The sequence below is a fragment of the Rhinolophus sinicus genome, chromosome 14, assembly GCF_057876585.1.
Source record: "Rhinolophus sinicus isolate RSI-liver-muscle chromosome 14, RSI-T2T, whole genome shotgun sequence".
Classification (NCBI taxonomy): domain Eukaryota; kingdom Metazoa; phylum Chordata; class Mammalia; order Chiroptera; family Rhinolophidae; genus Rhinolophus; species Rhinolophus sinicus.
Window position 1 is genome coordinate 108,500,100 of NC_142514.1, and position 21,562 is coordinate 108,521,661.

The 21,562-nt window shown below is 37.6% G+C and overlaps 1 protein-coding gene across 6 annotated transcripts in view; it reads left to right on the plus strand.

The window, feature by feature from the left end:
• ALG9 (ALG9 alpha-1,2-mannosyltransferase) overlaps positions 1-21,562 on the plus strand; it is a 104,847-nt gene that overhangs the window by 35,435 nt on the left and 47,850 nt on the right. For all 6 annotated transcript variants that reach the window (XM_019715285.3, XM_019715284.3, XM_088791460.1 and 3 more), the window contains 3 exons: positions 185-314; positions 945-1,092; positions 2,020-2,149. In XM_019715285.3, the coding sequence (XP_019570844.3) occupies positions 185-314; positions 945-1,092; positions 2,020-2,149 (408 nt within the window). The remainder of the gene's footprint in view (positions 1-184; positions 315-944; positions 1,093-2,019; positions 2,150-21,562) is intronic.

Below are 21,562 nucleotides of genomic sequence, written 5' to 3' on the forward strand. Positions count from 1 at the left end.
TAATGGAGTTTGCTTTAATCTTAGACTTTGGAGTAGGTTCCTCACTAAGAGTTTGCAAATCTCAGACCCTTGATAGAATCTCTTCTGCCGCTTTTTCCCTCTTGGTGTTACTACGATGTCTTGTGATTATGTATGTCCTGCAAGGTATATCTTTTTATTTCAATATGGTTTTCTTTTCTTCTAGAAATGTTACCACTTCGTGTTTCAGCGATACCGCCTGGAGCATTATACTGTGACTTCAAATTGGTTGGCGTTAGGAACACTATTCCTGTTTGGACTCTTATCCTTTTCTCGCTCTGTGGCCCTGTTCAGAGGTAGATACACCGAGAGTGTCTTAACCAATACTCGTAAGGCATTTCACCTTGGCTTGTGCTTAATATGTGATTGTTTAGTATAAGTCAGCTTAAGCTGTAAGGAGGATTTTTCTACAGGGAGAACCGGTGGACTTAATATTAACACTGGGATGTGACTTCTACACATTAGGATTGAAGAGATTGAGAATTCCTTTTAGTGTGATTAACTATAAATTGTTGTCTCCAGTTGACTTTTTTTTCTTTTAAAGGATGCTTTTTCCTTTTAATGGATGAATCAAGGAAGCCTTAAACTTAGGATGCAAATTTGGAGCTCAATTCCTGTGATTGTGTTTTTTCTTACAATCATTTGGATCCAGAATATTAAAATGTGTCAAAGAACATGAAGTATGAAACACGGGAGTAAAATAAAACCATTATTTTAGGTAAAATAGGACCTCTGCTGTACTCATCTTCCTGACTGTAGAGACATTTTATGCCAGTAGAGCGGGCTTCCTGCTGGAGTTGTTGCTGTGAACCTTCACACTCTTAAATTTCGCATGGGTTACAGTGAGACATTGACATCCATTATCATTAAATGTCAGAATCTCATCTTACTCCTCTTTGGCTTTCACAAACCTTTCTCCCTTCCAGGATATCATGCGCCCCTTGACTTGTATCCAGAATTTTACCGACTTGCTACAGACCCAACCATCCACACTGTCCCGGAAGGCCGACCTGTTAATGTCTGTGTAGGAAAAGAATGGTATCGATTTCCTAGCAGCTTCCTTCTGCCCGATAAGTAAGTTGTCATTTCATTCCCACAGTTTTCAATCAAGGAGTAAAATAATTCTTTGGCAATATCTTCTTAATTTTCCTTCATTTGGATTTTTCACAAAAAGTTTGTGAATAATTTGCCATCTCAGAGAGTTGTGGGATCACTGCGCACCCATCGCCTATATTCAGTACGCTGAGCGCTGGTCTGGTTATGCACCTTGCACTGCCCTTACCACAACGGTCTGGGGACTTCTAAAACCGCTTTGCTAGTGGCTTTTCCTGGGGAATCTTATATAAATTTCTGTAATTATCTGATATTAATTCACTTCTAAAAGTGGTCTAGCAAGAAGAGTGTTTTTAGAGAAGAACTGGTTGTCATTCAACAACAGTGAAAATTCTCCACCAATGTATGGACATTGGGAAAAGCTGTGGTTGAGATACCTGTACCACTTTCCTTTAAGCTATCTATTGGATGTGATAGCATGGGCTCTGGAGTTCCTTGGATTTGTTTAGTATGGACAGAGAGGAGTCCTGTTTAGGGAAAAGGAGTATCAGGTTATGGTGAGTTCTTACATTTCACTCTTTTTACTATACACCTAATGATTTGCTTTAATTTTGGTAAGTCCCTCTGATCATGCGGTAATTGGCAATACACTTTGATGCTTTTCTGGTCGTTTGATGGTATGACCAATTCATTGCAAATTTCATTGCTGAGAGTTGGTGAGATGGGTTGAGAGACCTCTAGTTGAAAATGTCTTAGCGAGTTTGGACTGAATTGTGACCTCTGCCTCTATGCTCCTTGGATGAGATTTTAGCAGAAATGTTTTTTTCTCCTAGTGAAATGAAATGTTTTTCACATTTTGGATTTTTTTTCAGCTTGTTTATTTCAAATACATTTAGCACTGTGAGCCTCCTGTGTTTTTATTATTCTCCTTATTTGTGTTTCTGACAGTTGGCAACTTCAGTTCCTCCCATCAGAGTTCAGGGGCCAGTTACCAAAACCTTTTGCGGAGGGACCACTGGCCACCCGGATTGTTCCTACTGACATGAATGACCAAAACCTAGAGGAGCCATCCAGATACGTAAGGGCAACATTCTCCTTTTACTACTTTGAAAAAAGTTCTGCCCCTAAAGTCTGTTGGCTTACATATTAGAACACTGATGAAATGGGGAGTTCTCAAAAAGTGATTTCTTTAGGGTGAGGGACATAACAACTTTTGTTGAGAAAGAATGAATAGTATCACTTTTATTTTCAAATTACTTTATTTTCTGTGTAAAACATATTATTCAATATATTTTTTAAGCTGGGCTAGAAATTTTCTTATGTTGATTTCAGATCATTTTGAAACACATTCTGAAACTTATATCATTCCTTGGCCCATTAAAATACATGGTGGGGAACTTGCAAGTTATCATTAGACCTTTGACCTAACTACTAGTTTATCCTGGTTTTAGCAAATGGACAGTCAGTGAAGCCCATTTTCATAGTCCATGGAGCAATATCTGTCAGGGCCATGCTCTTCTACCCACTTGTCTTTATGCACACTGAGATCCCATGTGGATATTATTTCAGTTCCTTGGAAAGATGACACTTTTGCCATTTGATACCAGTAAAATCCTTGATTGTGGAAAAGGTGAGAGCAGTGAAGATAGTTCTCCTGGTTCCCAGGGACAGTAAAACATTATTTTATAGAATTATTAGAAAGCACATTTTTGGGCAGCCTGTCCATTAAAGTAATATTTAACAATTTAAATGTCAAATATATTTTGTTTAGGTTTTCTTATGTCAGGACTTCTTAGTTCTCTTCTGAAGCAAACCTGCAGCCACATCTGGCCTTTTGTCTCCCAGATTGGGGCTGGTTAGATCTCCATGGAGACTCGCAGGGCTTATGAGTGAGATTCTTACTGTGTGAGCTTTAGCTATGAGCTATGAAAAAGGACATCATAGGATATGAACTTGGCCTGGCCCACTGAGAAGGGAAGATATGCATTCCACTAAGTGGCTTATATTACAGCTTCCTTCTAACTTAAGCCTCTGGTTCCTGTAACAGTGGAAATACCCTTGGGCAGGGTGAACTGTTACTGTTCATTTTCATTTTAGCTGCAGATACTCTCCTGAGAGCATGCTTTAATGTACAGATGATCGCTATTGGGACACTACTAGATAGTCAAAAGAGTGGGAATTAATTCAGAGTGATGTTGTTGAGTTATGTTTTAGGAAGAGGTAGCATAAGGTAGTAAAAATGAGTGTGGACTTTGGAGTCAAGTAGGCCTGAGTTCAAATCCCAGTTATGTTGCTTATCTTAGTGACCTTTGGTGAATTAGTTAACTTCTCTGTTCAACTAATTTCAGTTTCTATCTGGAAGATGGTACTGCCATTTTAGGCTACCATTTCTACCCCATACCTATTTTGGAAGATTATTATGAGATTGGCTATTTAATGTCTCTCTGTCGTATTTAGCATGTACTGTGATCAGGGATTCATTTTTTTCCTTTAATTTTTAAAAAAAATTTTATGGGAATATTTGGGAATGATGTGTTTCTCCAGGGCCCAGGCCCAAGTCGTCCTTCGATCTAGTTGTGGAGGGCACAGCTCAGCTCCAAGTCCAGTCGCTGTTTTCAGTCTTAGTTGCAGGGGGCGCAGCATACCATCCCATGCGGGAATTGAACCAGCAACCTTGTTGTTGAGAGCTCCCGCTCTAACCAACTGAGCCATCCAGTCACCCCTCTGGAAGCTCAGTGGCAACTTGTTGTCTTCAATCTAGTGGAGGGCGCAGCTCATTGGCCCATGTGGGAATCGAACTGGCAACCCTGTTGTTTAGAGTTCACACTCTAACCATCTGAACCATCCAGCTGCCCCAGGGATTCATTTCTTTTAGTTAACTGTTTAAAAAATATTTGTTTTCCTCTGTTGATAAAAGTAATAATAATAAAATCTATCAGTAAGAAAAACAATCATCTATAATCTCATTATGAAACTATTGTTACCATTTTGATGTTTTTTTCTTTCACTTTTTTCTCTTGCATACATATGTGCATATATATGTAAACAAAAATCTTGTTTTTTTGTGTGTGTGTGTTTTTAAGTATTGTTGTAGTTCTTTAAGAGATGATGCGAGGCTCAAGACTGTAATGGCCAAATAACTTGGCTGGACGTATAGGTGCACATGCTATACTATATTTATGTTTGTTACTTCTGGTGTCGGTCCTGGTTTTAAGTCTGGGTTCATTCAAAAAGGCAAAATAAGTATGTTCTCTGTTTTTCCTGAGCATGCTAAATAGCAACATTATTTTTATCTGCCCTTTGGCTCTGAGTGACAGGTTTTAGCCAACCCTTGGCTCCAATGCTAAGTTATTTGGGTCTGTCTCCTATTTCTAGTCTGCATGGAAACTAGGAAACATGCGTGACCTTCTTTATTTCATTTAACCTTTTGTATCTCTGAGTTTATCAAGAATTAGGAGTGAGTGTTTGTAAAGGTTCTGTGGTTTCTGCATTATTATAACTTATTGCAGAAATAATATATTTTTATTTCATATTCTTTCCTGGTAGCTATTTAGCTGTTAAATATTCCATTATTGAGCAGGTGGCATTTTTATAGTGGTACATGCCAAGGGTTTCTGCCAGAATCCAGGTCTCAATTTAGAGGATACATTTAGTTTACCTTGAAAAAAATCTCAAGTTTGCTTGTGGAAGTGGAGTTGGAAGGGTTGCAGCTTGTGAAAGGGTTATCTGAAATATGACAGAAAGTTATAATACCAAATATGGATGGGTGTGGCTCATAACACGCAGTTAGCCGAAGAAGCTGGGAGATAAATTTGAGTGTGTGCTTGTATACACTTTGTATATTCCTATGCTGAATGGCTGTACTGGGTGCAGTTTCCCGGATTCACCCAGTTTTTCTTGTGGATTAAGTGACAGATAAGCAAATGCAAAAATTAAATTATGCTTAAATTGTGCCCTAATATGTCAGTTGGCATTAGAACATGTTTGCGTTTTCAAAACACGTGTTACAACAGAACTGACTATATTTCAGTGAAAGCTTTCCATATCTTGTTTTTCTTTATCCTTGCTTTTACCATTTAATCAGTGGAAAGAATTAATGGATTTGAAAGGAAATTTAAAATATCATAAAGTCTATTGTTCTTCATTTTGTGGGTGAAGAAACTGAGGCTCAGAGAGGTTGTAACTTGACAAAGATTAGTCCTAGGATAAGAAGCCTGGTTCAGGATCCCCAATATTCTTTTCACACCTCCTCTTACTTCTAAAGTCACTTGTAGTTTATACCATATGGCATATCAGTTGAATATATGTTTTCATGCAATGGTTAATCATTCTTTGACGTAACAGGGCTGAATAGACATTAAGTGGTTGAACATTACTTTTTAAAAAGGTTACTTTCCAGTTCTAGAGCTCTGTCATATATATACCAGGCACTTTACATTGTAATTATTGTGTATATCAGTTAATAGAAATGATCAGACTCTACTCCCTTTTCTTTTTTCTCTCTTCTTTTTCTTTCTCTTTTAATCCTTTCTCTGACCCTTATTGGAAGTCCTCATTGGAGGAGAAAATAAATCGCCCTATAGATTTTTTCACCAATTGTTATCAGCCTTCAGTATCAAAGCAAGCAGATTCGAATTGCTCTAATATGTGCAGTAGAGTAAGATTGGAATCCACTAAGAATTGAAATGAAGGCTGTTCAACATATTTCTTTAAAATTAATTCCCTAGTATCCATTGCCGTTGTGTATTTAGAAATTATCCATATCCATTGGTATTTAGAAATTAAGTGATGTTTCTTTCCATGATCTTCCACCCAATGACCAAAAATTTTTACCTGCGAGTTTACATTTTGACAGTGCAGTAAAATTTTACTTGTGCATTTAAAGATTCAATCGACAAGTATGTATTTAGCAAGGTTGTATGGTAGACAATAAAACTATGAAACAGTCTGTGCCTCTGGGTGATGGCTATTTTAAAAAATTTAATTGGACTATATATGAAAGAAGAAGTGAAAAGCCAGAAATCTTTCGAAATCTTTCCCTATCAAATGTTTCCTCCTAGGCCTCAGTGCTTCTATTTTTTAAAAAAGGAAATATCATGGGAGAATGTTAATGGCTGGAAAAATAATGTAGTGACAAGAACACTGGGCTGGAAGTTAGGAGAACCTGTGATTCTTTTCTAGAACTGAATAAAGTGTATTTTCTTATATGACTTTGTAAGTTTTCAAGACCCTTGGAATAGCTTTGCATCTCTCTCCAATTTGCTGTAACTACACCTGAAATCCAGTTGAAGTGTTTAGATTTCTTATCCCACTACCTGTTTTCTAATCAAATATTTTATGGTGGCAGATATTATCTTGAGACATTATTCCTTGAGCCATGGCACCTAATGACCAGAGGTGGAAGTCTATATTCTACTTCTAGCCCAGAATGGATGACTGTCTGACACTGTGCTGTGTCATGCTACTTGAGTGTTATGCTGATGTTTGAGAGTTGAGAAGATATCATCACTACAGACTCCATGACCCTGTCAGAATCTCTGTAATAGCTGATGAGGAAAAGCTGTGAGAGTATTTATTATTACACAACTCCCCTCGCTTACTCCTCTCCCAACAAAATGCATACCTTTTATTTTTGCTATCTTGACCTCTGTCTCAGGCCTTTTCTTTTCTTTTAGAATATATATTTTTGTTTACATCTGAGGTGGTATATTAAACTGTCATTTTTAACTGTAGCTGTTAAATAGTTACGTTCTTAACATACATTTATTGATAAGATGTAAACAATGTGATGTTGATTATCAATAAATTAGTTTGAATTCCTCACCACCACCTTTTTTTCTTTTGGTTTAGAGATGCTGATTTGTTCTTCTCCAAAGCATGTAGTGGATTGTTAGAAACTGAAAGAAGTCACATTTCTTTCAGAATGAGTCTTAAATGCATGTATTTTGCAAAATTTTAAGCTAAGGCATATTTTTAGCTTCAGCAGCTGGTTGATATGTAGCCTGTGACTAATGAAATGAAACTCATTTTTGTTTCATGATCATGTGTTAATGTCACCCTATAATTTTGTTATTTTTGATATAAGACTGAATGATTAAATCTGAAGAAATAAAAAAATGAGCTCTTTGGTTACACTTTAAGGCAGATTTAAATCATGTCTTTTGATTTTTGAATTGTAGATGATGTGGTTATGGAGCGTGTTCTCAGATTTTGCACGTGAGATACTGATAAAATTGAGAGAAGAAACTATTCTTTTTTATTCTGACTCTTAGACCTAAGGGGCAGTAGTCACTTGGTGTTACCAGGGATTCAGCCTGAGAAATGTCAAACTGAAAATAGTCACAGTAAAACAGGATATATAGCATGATCAGATTTTGTGAGGAAAAAATCTGTTTCTTCAGAGAATAAAGTCTGGGACATACATTGACAGGTTGATGGTGATTTTCTTTGGGTGGTAAGATTATTGACGATATTAAAAATACATTTAATATATTATAATCATGTTTTACTTTTATTATTTAAAAATATAAATAACCATAACGGGCTATAGATATCAAATCTTTGAAACTATCAAGAAGATCTCTGGACGCTTTACAAACAATGCTCAGCATGCTGTTACCTGACCTCTGGTTTCATGTCTTTGAGCACAAGAACCTTTAACTTAAAATTGGGAGATGGATTTTCTATTAACTAATTTTTACCTCTTAACCTTCTGGCCTCTTCTTAGTTAAGTAATTTCAATCATTATATCTAAGATTTTTTTTTTTTTCAAACTAGATCTTGATTGTTTCGAAGAAATGAATGTAGTTTACCTATTCCAAGCTATGAGGAAAAATGTTTTGTTTTGTTTTTAATTTTTACTAGGGAATATTGGGGAACAATGTGTTTTTCCAGGACCCATCAGCTCCAAGTCAAGTCATTGTTTTCAATCTAGTTGTGGAGGGTGCAGCTCACTGGCCCATGTGGAAACAGAACCTGTGACCTGGATGTTATGAGCACTGCGCTCTAACCAACTGAGCCAACCGGCCGCCCCAGAAAAATGTTTTTAAAAACCTAGAAGTAGGGCCGGCCCGGTGGCTCAGGCGGTTAGAGCTCCGTGCTCCTCACTCCGAAGGCTGCCGGTTCGATTCCCACATGGGCCATTGGGCTCTCAACCACAAGGTTGCCAGTTCAATTCCTTGAGTCCCGCAAGGGATGGTGGGCAGCGCCCCCTGCAACTAAAGATTGAACAGGGCACCTTGAGCTGAGCTGCCACTGAGCTTCCGGATGGCTCAGTTGGTTGGAGCTCGTCCTCTCAACCACAAGGTTGCCAGTTCAATTCCACGACTCCCGCAAGGGATGGTGGGCTGCACCCCCTGCAACTAGTAACAGGCAACGGGACCTGGAGCTGAGCTGTGCCCTCCACAACTAAGACTGAAAGAACAACTTGAAGCTGAACGGTACACTGCACAACTAAGATTGAAAGGACAACACTTGACTTGGAAAAAAAAAAAAGTCCTGGAACTACACACTGTTTCCCAATAAAGTCCTGTTCCCCTAACCCAATAAAATCTTTAAAAGCAAACAAACAAACTAGAAGTAAAAGAGGATGCTGCTGTGGCAAATAGACTATGCAAATAGACTCCCCTCCTATCCAGGTAGGAAGGGAGTTAAAGAATTGAATACAGATTTTTTAAAAATTGAAAAAATTGCCTGTTTTTAAGGTTCAGACAGAAGGCCTGTCCATCCAGTAAGTGTGCCAGAGACTACCTGTTGGCTGGGGCCTTCCTAACAGTCCTGGATCACTGGCTTAAAAAGATCACGATCCGTAAATCTTACCAGCACAATATCATTAATCCTCAATCTTCTGGCTTTTTTTTTTTAATGTTTCTGATTCTGTTCCTTTATTGGTTCATTCATCCACCCATTAATTCAAAATCAGGAACTTTTTATTGTTTCCGACTGTATGTATGAAAATACAAAGGTGACCTGTCCTTTAAGAAAATTTGCTACCAAGAAAAAAAGAAAGAAAAATAAATGATGGTGAAAAAAAGGAATTGGGAGGAATAAACAATGTAGGAAGCAGAAAAAAACTTTCTTAATCAAAAATCTTTTATAATCAATGTTTCCTGATAGGATAAAAGAAAATTTTGGGAATCATAAAATAAAAATATGGCTTTGAAAAGGGAATAATCAGAAAATAAGAGCGCCAAGAAATTAAAAAATAAGATAATGTAGATTTTTAAAAATCAGTAGGGTGATTAGAAGATAAAGTTCAGGAAATCTTCCATACCATAACAATACAAAAGAAAAAAGAAAAAAAAAGAAAAGAAAAAAAGAGAGATAGAAAATAGGAAAAAAAGGAAAAAAGATCAGAGGATTGAACATTTATCTAATGGAGGGTCCAGAAAGAGAGAACAAATGAAATGGAGGAGAGAAAATTGCCAAAGAACATGAGAAAATTCCTCAGAACTGAAGATCATCGTTTTTCAGATTGAAGGAACCCACAAAGTGTACCTGAAATGATGCATAATAAACGATCCATACCAAGATGTATTGAGTACCAAAAGCAGTTAATGTGTATTATTATTTCATAGTTGAAAAATGAAAAGCTACCAGAAGAAAAAGCAGGAAGAGTTGCCTCCAGGAACGGGATCAGAGAATAAAGAGAGTACTGCTGTTTTTCATAATAAGCTCCTTGTACTATTGAAGTTTTGAACTATGCACATACATTGTTTTGATAAAGCTAAAGATGAATTCAGAAAAGGACATAAATCTTACTCTCAGAGTTTAGTAAAAGAGACACTTCTCAAATATTTAACAATGTAATGAGTGCCATCATGTTGTGTTGGGAGCACAGAGCCAACAGGAAGGACTCTTCTTACTTCTTTCTTTGGGAACAGCTTCACATAAGTGGTGGCTAGGATCTGGGTCTTAGAGGAAGATGAAGGTTTCTCTGGCGGAGGAAGGGGAAATTAATATTCCAGTCAAAGGGAACAACATAGGCAAATGCTTGAAGGATGAAAGAAAATTGAGTAAGTTTAGGGGAAAATAAATGGTTTGAGGTTTCTAGATTTTAGTTAATTGGGCAGAGCATTTTTCATTTCTTCCCTATTTCATTTATTCTCATATATTTATGTATGTGTGTGTTCTCTGCTGAATTATACATTTATTTAAGGACGAGTTCATGTCATTGTCCTTAATCTTTGAAACCTCCACAGTATTTAATATAGGGCTTATACATAGTAGATGATTTGAAAATTTTTAACTGAAGTACTAAAATAGCCCTTCATTTACTCTTCTTGAACTGAAGAGAGGCCTCCCCAAACCAGGATAATAATAGCAATTTAGACTAATTAGGACTCAAGCACTGCCATTCTTCAAGGTCTAGGTATACTCTAGGTAGAGTACTAGGTTTCAAGGTCCTGAGAACAGGGATCATGCCCTTTCCATCACTGCATCACCGACATGGTCCGGCACCGGACAGATGTTAATTAATGAACCTTTTCAGTCTTTATTAACAGATCCCAGACTGAAAGAAATACCTAACTCTCCTGTTTCCTCTTGTTTTAATTCAATCCTAAATTACCAAAGCCCCCGATTTCTGTAGCTGTCTCTGCCTGCCTTTACTAAAGAATAGAACTAGGTAGGTTTATGTTACCTAGCAAGATGCTAACCCACTAAAAAAAAATTCATATTATTGATTGCCTTAATGTCATAGTATTTACTGTAGGACTGATTAGCAGTTTATTTTTTAGAAAACAAGATTGATATCTCTTTTGATTAATGTTTTTATCCTCTGTCAAGTCTCATCAGCATGTTCAGTTTTCTCTATTTCTATTCTCATTTTGAAGGCTTTTCATGAGGATTTCATAGGAGTTTTTGCCATTTAGTTTATATTATTTGAGTTTGTTTTGAGAAAGATATACCTTGGTATTACAGACACAAGTTAACCAATTTCAGTCACATGTACCATCCCCCCAAATCTTGAGGCTTCTTATTGCTTTTTTTAATTTTAAAAACTTTTTGAAATAAAGATTTTAAAAATAAAAGATTTTGAAATAAAGTTTCATAGGAAGTTACAAAGATAGTACAGAGAAGGGTACAGGTACCCTTCATCCAGTTTCTCTCAATGTAACTATAGTTAATTCCAAAATCAGGACATTGACGTTAGTATAATTCTGTGCCACTGTATCACATGTAGATTCATGTAACCACCATACAATCAAATTAAGAACTATGTCATCACCACAAAGATCTTTGTACTACTTCTTTTTACAGTTACACTACCTTTACCACCCCTAATCCTTAGCAACCGCTCATTTGTTCTCCAGCTCTGTAATCTTATTATTCCAAGAATTTTATATAAATGGAATGCCACCTTTGAGATTGCTTTTTTTTCCTCAACATAATGCCCTTGAGATACATCCAAGTTGTGTGATTAGTAGTTTGTTCCTTTTTATTTCTGAGTTGTATTCCATGGTATAGATGTACCAGTTTGTTTAACCATTCACCTATTGAAAGACATTTTGATTGTTTCCAGTTTTGGGCTTTTACAAATAAAGCTATTATGAGTCTATCCTGTTAGATATGTTTTCTTTTCTCTGGGATAAATGTCCAGGAAAGTCATTGCTGAATTATATGGTAGGTATATGTTTAGTTTTCTAAGATACTGCCAAACTATTTTCCAGAAGGCTGGATCAGTTCAAGTGAAGTGTGGCGATCTTAACTCCCTTTAGCCTCCTCTGTTTATAATATAATTGTCTTAAATATTTCCTCTACATATGTTGAGAACCACATTAGAATGTGTTATAATTTTTGCTTTAAACTTTAAACAATTTCGAAAACTTAAGAGGAGGGAACTCTATTGGTTTTATGCATGTTCTTACTTTTTCTGTTATTCTTTCTTTCCTAATATTCCACGATTCCTTCTTTTATCATATCCTTTTTGTTTCAAGAATTCCTGTAGCCATTCTTTTGGGGTAGGTCTGCTAGCAACAGGTTCTTTTGGTTTTCATTTGAGAATGTCTTGATTTCCCCTTCATGCCTAAATAATTTTTTTCCTCTGGATGTGGAATGCTGTGTTGACAGTTCTTTTCTATCAGGAGCTGAAAAACATTGTGCCCCTTCCGCTGGCTTCATGGTTTTCGATGAGAAATCTCTGTTATCCTAATTGTTTCTCCCCTATAGGCAAGATGTTATTTTTCTCTGGCAGCTTTCAAGATATTTTCTTTGTCTTTAGTTTTCAGAAGTTGAATTATAATGTGTCTTGGAGTGAATTTCTTTGAGTTTGTCCTATTTGGAGTTCACTCAACTTCCTGATTCCGTAAGTTTAAGATTCCTGCCAAATTTGGTAAGCTTTCAGCCATTGTTTCTTCTTGTATTTTTCCGGCCCTGCCCTTTCTCCTCTCCTTCTGGGACTCAATTAAATGAATGTTAGATCTTTTGTCATAGTTCTACCGGTCCATGAAGCTCTCTTCATTTATTTTTGTTTTCAGTCCTTTTACTTTTTGTTACTCCAATTGTGTAATTTCATTATTCTATTTTCCAGTTCATTGATTCTTTCCTCTGATTCCTCCTTTCTGCTGTTGAGCACATCTACTGAGCTTTTTCTTTCAGTTATTGTCCTTTTCTTTTTCTTTTCATTTTTCCCCCTTCTTCCGCTTCCCCCACACCCATTCCGGTTCAAGCCCTTGTTTCTCAGTCTAGTTGTGTAGGACACAGCTCCCTGGTCCATGCTGGTATTATGAGCCTTGCGCTCTCCCCAGCTGAGGTAATTGGTCGCCAGTCATCGGTTGGCCATTCACAGCAGCTCAGGGCAGCTCTCTCTGCCAGCTGCTGGCCACTCACGCTGGCCACCGGCTGCTCACAGCACCCTGTGGCAGATCGTGGCAGCTCATGCCAACCTCCGGCTGCTCATGGCTGCCCAGCTCCAGGGAGAGCTGTTGTTCACAATCTTAGCTGTAGAGGGCGCAGCTCACTGGCCCATGTGGGAATCAAACCGGCAACCCTGCCACTCAGAGCTGGCGCTCCAACCAGCTGAGCCATCCAGCCGCCCCTCATTGAAGTGTTTTTAATCATGGCTACTTTAAAATCTTCATTAAATAATTCTAACATCTCTGTCATCTCTATGTTGGCATCTACTTGTCATTTGTAATGCAAGTTGAGATCTTCCTTGTTCTTAGTGTGATGAGTGAGTTTTCATGGAAACCTGGACATTTGGAGTATTATGTGGCTCTGAATCTTATTAAGTCTTTCTGTTTTAGCCAATCTCCTCTGTACCTACATTGGTAGGAGAAAGGGAGTGTTGCCTTATTACTGCCAGATTTAAATGGAAGTCCAGATTCACTGTTGGCCTCCCTTGATACCCAAGGGTGGACAGGGGTGTTTGTTACAGGGGTGGCAGCAAGCGTTAAGGCTTGCCAGTAGGCCTCTACTGATATCACCTTGGCTGAGATGGGCAGGGGTGCCTTGTCACTGCTCACCAAGTAGCTTCAAGTAGCCTCTATTGACATCATGGAGGGTGGCCGCGTTACTACTGGACAGTAGTGAAAGTCCTGACTCTCCGCTAGGCCTTCTCTGACACCACCTCAGCATGTAGAAGGACGGTGCCTCACTACTGCCAGGAAAAGTGGAAGTCCAGGTTTCCTGTGTCGTTTGCACTGATGCCATGGGAGGTGGAGAGTGGAAACTCTGTCTCCCTACTCGGTGGTTGAAAGTCCTGTCTCCCTACTCGATCTTCTCTGACACCATCCAGACCAGACAGAGGGACCCCTCATTATTGCCTGTGAAGGTGGAAGTCTAGGCTCTCCATTGGACATTTACTGTCAGAGTTATGGGTGGGATAACAATTTTTTTTGGGGGGGTGGTCTTTGGCTGGTGTCTTGGTAAGTGTTCTCCAAAGAAACAGATCAATAGAATGTGTGTGTGTATGTATGCATGTATGTATGCATATATATTTATACACGAGAGAGAGAGAGAGAGAGAGAGAGAGAGAGAGAGAGGGAGATTTATTTATTTATTTATTTATTTTATTAAAGTTTATTGGAGTGACAATTGTTAGTAAAGTTACATAGATTTCAGGTGTACAATTCTGTATTACATCATCTATATAGCACATTGTGTGTTCACCACTCAGAGTCAGTTCTCCTTCCATCACCATATTTTGGATCCCCTTTACCCTCATTTACCAGGCCCCTTCCCCCTTACCCTCTGGTAACCACTAAATTATTATCTGTGTCTATTAGTTTTTCTGAGATTTAATTTATTTTAAGGAATTGACTCACACAGTTGAGGGGAATGGTAAGTCTGAAATCTGCAGGGTAGTTTGGCAGGCGAACCCAGGGAAGAATTGATGTTGGCAATCTGGAGGCAGAAGTTTCCTCAGGGGACCTCACTCTGTCTCATAAAACCTTCAACTGATTGAATGGGCCTACTCACATTATAAAGGGTAATCTGCTTTACTCAGAGTTTACTGATATAAATATTAATCTCATCTAAAAAATACCTTCACAGCGGTAACTGGTCTGGTGTTTGACCAAATATCGGGGTATTGTGGCCTGGCTAAGTTGACACATAATATTAATTATCACTGCTGGAGTAGAGTGATTATTAGCTAAAGCTATTAGTCCTCAGGTCTGGAGGTTCCTAGATGGTTTGCCTTCTTTTCTCTACCTTTTGGAGTCATCTTGTGTTAGTTTCATACATAATGTCCAGGGTTTTCAGCTAGACTTAGCAGGAGGAATATGGAAAAGTGCCTGTTCTTGCTCTTTATTTGCTGCCTTCTTTTAACATATCAGATTAAATGCTTCGTTGATATTTGATATTTGAGGCCATCAATTTTTATTTCTAAGCCTGTTCTCTGTTTTCTCCTCAAAATTTAGTTTTTCCTTCTGCGTGCTTTTTAAAAATATCACATCTTTCGGATTAGAGTGTCTCATTTTATGATTTTATCTGGGATTTTTTTTTCCTCTTCTTTCAGATTTTAGTTTAAAATTTTTTCTTCATTTAGCAAACAGCCCAATGGTTTGACTCTGTTGTTTATAATCTACTGTTCACTTCCCTTATCTTTCTATTCTAAAGTCCCAACCTTTAACTTGAAAAGAAGTTGAAAATATCATCTCTTTGTTTCAGAGACATTCAGTGTCCTACCTATGACCTGAGAATCACTTGAGAGAAACAGTCTGGCTTTCTTCTGTCATTTGTTTCTAATGTAAGTTGGCACAGTTTAGTGTTTGGTAGATTTATGTTTTAGCTGGTTTCCTATGAAGTTTGATATATTGAGGAAGATGGAATACTTTTCTTTTTCCTTTTAGCTATGTTAGGTATGTTTTCATGTAGATGCTTCTGAAATTCATCCCAGTCAGGGTCATTTATAGAAACTCTAGTTCAAAGCCTGGGAGCCACAGCCTGCCGTGTGTAACATAGTCTCTGCCACCTAGCCTGTCTGGCTCACTTACACCTGTGGGCTTTACAGAGGTCGTTTGCTATTCCTATAATGCCACTCTTTTCTACTACCTTTCCTCCAACTAGTCTTCCAAACTGTTCTTCAGGCTGCAGATTTGTTTTCTATGGGAGTTCCTTGCTGATTGAGCAAGGGAGAGCTACGGATATTTCTTTTTATCTTGTTACTGTGACACAATTTTCCCATGCCCAGTCTCCCAATAATTATGCACTATCCACTTCCCTTTTAAAAATCTACTTAATCTTTTAAAAAATCTATACTCTTAACACGTATAATATAACCGGCCCTCAATTATCTATGTTAATAAAAGAAATAGTACATAAATAATCCCTACTCCTGAATACATTTTTCTATTAACACATCAATATTAGAATATTTTGGGAATTCACAGGATTTCAAATAAGCTAACAAAGTTACACATTGAAACCCAACATAAGAATCACCAGAAAGTTGGTCACTGTCTTTAGTCCACTTCCCCTACCTAGCTTTTCCCACGGTTTTAGGTAGGAAACAAGTCATATAATTTCATAGGTTGATGCTCGTATTAACTGGGGTAGAACTTCATCTGTTGAATTTATACTCTTTTAAATGGGTAATAAAAATAACTGTGAAAAAGGTTTGAGTTTAAAAAGTCATTCCCCCGCCCCCCCCAAAACAGTTATTCCCTCTCTTTGGATCACAAAATGTATACCAGAAACTGATCATAATGTCAATTGACCAATTAAGCAGAGAAAATTATAATAGGAAAAGATTTTTGTGAGCATATTTTGCCAACTCTGGATGATCAAAAATTAGTTGCCTGTTGCTTTGTGTTTATACTTTGGCATAATAGCTTTATTCTATTGGTTGAATGTCACTTAAAGTTTATTTTTCTGGTATTGTCCATCTTAGGTAGTAAGTTCCTGAAGGGCAGGTGTCTATCTATGTTTATCTTCTCCTGGTCCTCTTTTTAAATTATGACAATATCAAAATTTTGAAGGAAAAACTTGAAAAATTTGACAAAAAACTGTATAGCTTATTTAGAATTTCTAAAGTAGAAATTCTCTGAAAAATTGTGTGATTCAGTTTCTGTTTCCTAATTTTATACTTAATAGGCTTTTCCTAATGATGGTAGTGATGCTGACTTTAGTTATCAGAATGAATGAATTTCATTCTATATTATAGATGTAGTCTTAAAATGTTTTATATAAAGCGATATTTTAAAAATTAAATTTATAAAAGAAACCCTGAATTTGCTATTGTAAAACAAAAGAATTTAAGCAATCTCCCATGATTTCTCAGTTTTCTTAATATGCATTTTGTATAAAGTAGTAGGTTTATTTATATTGAAATATATTGTTGAGAACTGAGAGAGATGGCGCTTTGGCCTCACTGAGTAGCATTCTCACCATTGTGGGTGTTCACCCCATGGTACTGATTTCACAAGGCAGGTAAACAGTTTCTGTTCATTTGACAATTCTGATCAATTGGACACGGCTTAATGGAGCCCCAGGTTGAAAAGCGTGATGAGATTGTATCCAGGGTCAGTGAAAGAGTGCCACAGTGATAGTGATACCTAACATGAGAGTGGGAAGGGAAACAGCTGAGCTTTCTGTGTGTGTCATCAGCCAGCTTCAGGATAGGTCTATGCGGTGATTCTAGGCTCTCAAGGTAAGACATGTAACCCATTCCCAAATCATACGTTTTATATTGATAAAGCCCTCACAATTGAAGAAGCTCCATAAAAAGGTAACATTTTTTCAGGCATGCAAGCCCACAAAATTTCCCTACCCCTCTCTGACATTCCTTTCAATGTCAGAATAACAGTAATATATCTGGGCTTTAAATAGCACCTTGACATCAGCAAATTGAGAGAACTGAACGATCTTATTTTGCTTTTGCCATTCCTGACGGATATGTATATTCAGCTAGGTTCAGTGGTACAAGTAAGACAGACTTTCTAATTGCCCAAGTCTTGGCAATATAAAAAGCGGATCCTATGTATTTGTTACCTCCAGTGCAGGGTTGTCTTTCAATATGAAAACATATTTAATGATGAGCAGTAGTAGCTTTGAGAAGAGGAGAATCAGCAGTGTGGAGTATATTTACAATTGTGATGAAGTTATTTTCCCTATAATGATCCTTTCTTAGAGTTGAGAGGGGTTTTAGTGGTTTGCAGTCCAGTCCCTTTGGAGGGATGGTAAAACCTCTGAGACTAGGTTAAGTGACTTCCCTAAATCACAGAGCTCTAGCTCTAACTAGAGGCAGAGTAAAGAGGTCCCATTTCTTGACTCAAATGGTGACATTAGATAGATTTTAAACAAGAGCGCTTAGTTGGAGGCAGGGTGTTTAGAACATTATTCTGCTTTTCTAATGATGTCATTTCAGAAGGTTAGCTCTTCCAAACATTTGTTTTGTTTTCACTAATTGGAAAAAATATATGCACCCCTATGTTTACTATAGTGCTATTCACAATAGCCAAGATATGGAAACAACTAAAATGCCCATCAATAGACAATTAGATAAAGAAACTGTGGTACATTTATATTAGGTTGCTGCAAAAGTAATTGCGGTTTTTGCAATTATTTTTAACCTTTTAAACTGCAATTACTTTTGCACCAATTGAATACAATGGAGTATTACTCTGCCATAAAAAGAATGAAATCTTACCATTTGCGACAACATGGATGGACCTAGAGGATATTATGCTAAGTGAAGTAAGTCAGACTGAGAAAGACAAATGCCATATGCTCTCACTTATATTTGGAATGTAAAGAACAGAATAAATGAGCAAACAAAACAGAAATAGACTCAGAGATAGAGAAAAAACTGATGGTTGCTAGAAGGGAGGGGGGTTGAGGGGATGGGTGAGAAAGGTGAAGGGTTTAGGAAGTACAAATTGGTATTCACAAAATCATGGGAATGTGAAATACAGTTTGGGGAATATAATCAGTAATGTTATAAAGACTGTGTAGACTGTCAGATGGGTACTGGATTTATCAGGGGGATCACTTCAGAGATTGTATAAATGCCTAACCACTGCGTTGTACACCTTAAACTAATATAAAGCAATATTGTATGTCAACTGAAATACACACACACACACACGCACACACACACACAGAGGGTGCCAAAAAATGTATACACATTTTAAGAAAGGAAAAAAGTGTTTTAAAATTGTAATAATATGTACCAAAAACAAAAGATGAATACAAGTCATGTGTGTACATTTTTTTTGGCACCCCTGTTATATAGTCACAGGATGTAAAGTACAGCGTAAGGAATATAGTCAAAGGTATTGTCATAGCTGTGTACGATGTCAGTGAGGTGGGGTAGTAGACTTGGGGGAGGGTTATCACTTTGTGAGGGGTGTAAATGTCTAATCATTATGTGTTGTTTTGTACACCTGAAACTGATAAAAAAAAAAAAGCCACAGTCCCACAAATGCCACAGTCTGCCTCCTTTTCTTGTTGGAATTTCTTCATAGCACCTATCACCAACTAGCATGTACTATTATCTATGTCTTCCCAACGTGACAGCATGGGCTTTTACAAGCTGTTGTTATAACTCCAGTACCAGGCTCTGTACTTGTTGAAGTATTTGTTGAATAAGTTAATTGGTTTATAATGAAAAAAAAACCACATTTGTTTTATAGTTGCTTGCTGATATAATTCACATCCAAAAATAGTAGGATACATACACAGTAGGATTTCTTTTTATACTTGTATTTTTTATAATAAAAGATTGTGGCTAAAATGGAGTCAAGAGATAGCTTCTCAGAGAAATTCTTAATGTGCAGAAAGTTCTGTAAGCTTGCAAAACTGGACTTAATTATCTCTAGCATCTTGTCTATGAACTGGGAATAAGCAAGGAATATCCATGTAGAATTTTGGTTTGCTCGTAAATGTAGTTCTTCTGTTCATTTTCTGTGCTCTTTGAGTTCACTAATCCCCTTCCCAATAAGAGGAGTACGCATAGATCTGAATGAAGTTGTAAATTCTGATCCCTGTAGAGCGGTCCAGGAATAATTATTTAAATTGATTTTTCAAGGCAACTCTCATACTTGAATTTTTCATTCTATAAAATATTCAAGTAAGTCAAATCTTGTTATGGTGAATTGTCTAGCCTTACTCAAAATTGGTAGTCAGTTTATTGGAGCTTGAACTCATTTTGCTAGAGATTTTTTAAATAGATTTATTACAGTGTGATTTGATCTTTATTGTATGGTATTTTGAAGAACTGGATTTTCCTCCCTAGGGCTAGGAACTAAGAGGAGAAATTCTTGGCACTTACAGATAGCTAGCTGGTCTTACTTTTTAACTCTTGGTGTTTGAAGTTGTCCGGCATCCTGCTGCAGCTTGTGACCTTTCTTTTCTTCTACAAAATACTGTTTGATGCCTGCATGTGCCAGGTGCTGGACCAGGCACCAGGGATACAGTGGTAATGAAGGAGACAGTCGCTACCTTCACAGAGCTTAGAAGGCTCAGCTGTAAGAAGTCCTGGGCCTTGCTGCCATTGCTCACAGAGGGATATGAGGACATGTCATGAATCAAAATTTATTACATGTTTTGGAAAGAAAGAAGACATCCTGAATACAGCTTAAAAGTTAAATATTAAATTCATACCATATGTCAGCCACTGTTGCTGCTTGATAGCCTCAGTTATGACCAACTTTTACTTAGTTATAGGGCAATGTGTCTAAACAGTTTTTTCAGCTTCAGACCTCCCACTTGCCTTGGAAGTTACAGGACAGTTGATTTCGACTGATCTTTCACATTATCCCCTTAAACTCTTGGAGTCTTTATTGCATTTGTTTCCCAGAGGATTTTTAGTGACATTTAAGAAATAAGACCTGTCTTATAGATAGAGGTGGTTTCTCTCTGGTGTTCCCTGAACTTCATGCTGGCCCTTGCCAGAGATCTTTATTTTTACAGCTATGTGCGTCATTGTCATTACCAGCTAAATGCAAGTTCACATCCTTCCTGTCTTAGGACTCGTGGGGTTTGGCTCAGGCAGCTGGATAGACAGCAGGGAGGGTCCCCGAGAAAAGAAGGTTAGACTAGTCTCTCTTTCTTTGTCCCCACGTGGCATTCTAAACCAATAAACTTATTGTTTGGTACAACTGTTGAACCCATTCCTGTTGTTACCTTTTCTCAGTTTTCAGTCTCCTCCCACCCTTTCTGTGGGTTTTGCAATCCACTCTCCCCCTAAATTTCAAGACTGTGTGCTTCTTTGATTCTTCTCTTACAACCTCTCTAAAGGTTGCTTCTGTCCCTTGCTTGTTCCACTTCTTTCTTCTGCCCAGTACTGTAAGCATCCTCCCAAACTTACTGTGCTTTTCTGCTCCTCTCCAGTCTTTTCTTCTCTCCTTCATCCTATGCTTTCACCTTTTCCTCCCTCCTCTTAACGTCACTTTTTTCATGCATTCTGGTATGCATTTGTTAAATATACATTTACTTAGCACCTACTGAGTGCTTTGTTCTATGCTAGGTTTTTGGAATGCATGAGTGAATGAGATAGACACAGCCCCAGCTTCCATAGAATTGACTTATTTCCCAATTAATTCATAAATTGTAATTGTGAAATGTTTTAATGGATTGCTAAGTACTGATTGCTATGAGAGCATGTAATTTGGGAGCTGTCCTAGTTTAAGTGGACAGTGAAGTCTTTCCTAAAGAGATCATTTTTAGCTGAAATCTGAAGGATGAGTAGAAATGTAAGGTGAAAACAGGGAGTGTTCTAGTAGGAGCAGAAAACAACTCTGACTCTCAGTGTACCACTCCATGGGCCCTCTGTCAATCACTTGAATATACCATGCTTCTTCCCACCTCAGTGGGTGTAAAACGCAAGTTATCATCTCTCAGTATCACCCAAATGGATTCTTCACTGCAACCCCCTCTTTTCCCCAGTTCACTGGATTAGAAATCTTGATGTCATTGATTTCCTTTGAAATAGACCTGAGATTTATTCTTTCTCCTTTCTTCATTCCCACCACCATAGAACTTCAAGACGTCATTACGTCACATCCGGATTCTGCATTCGTGCTAGAGTCCTTGCTTCCAGCCTTTT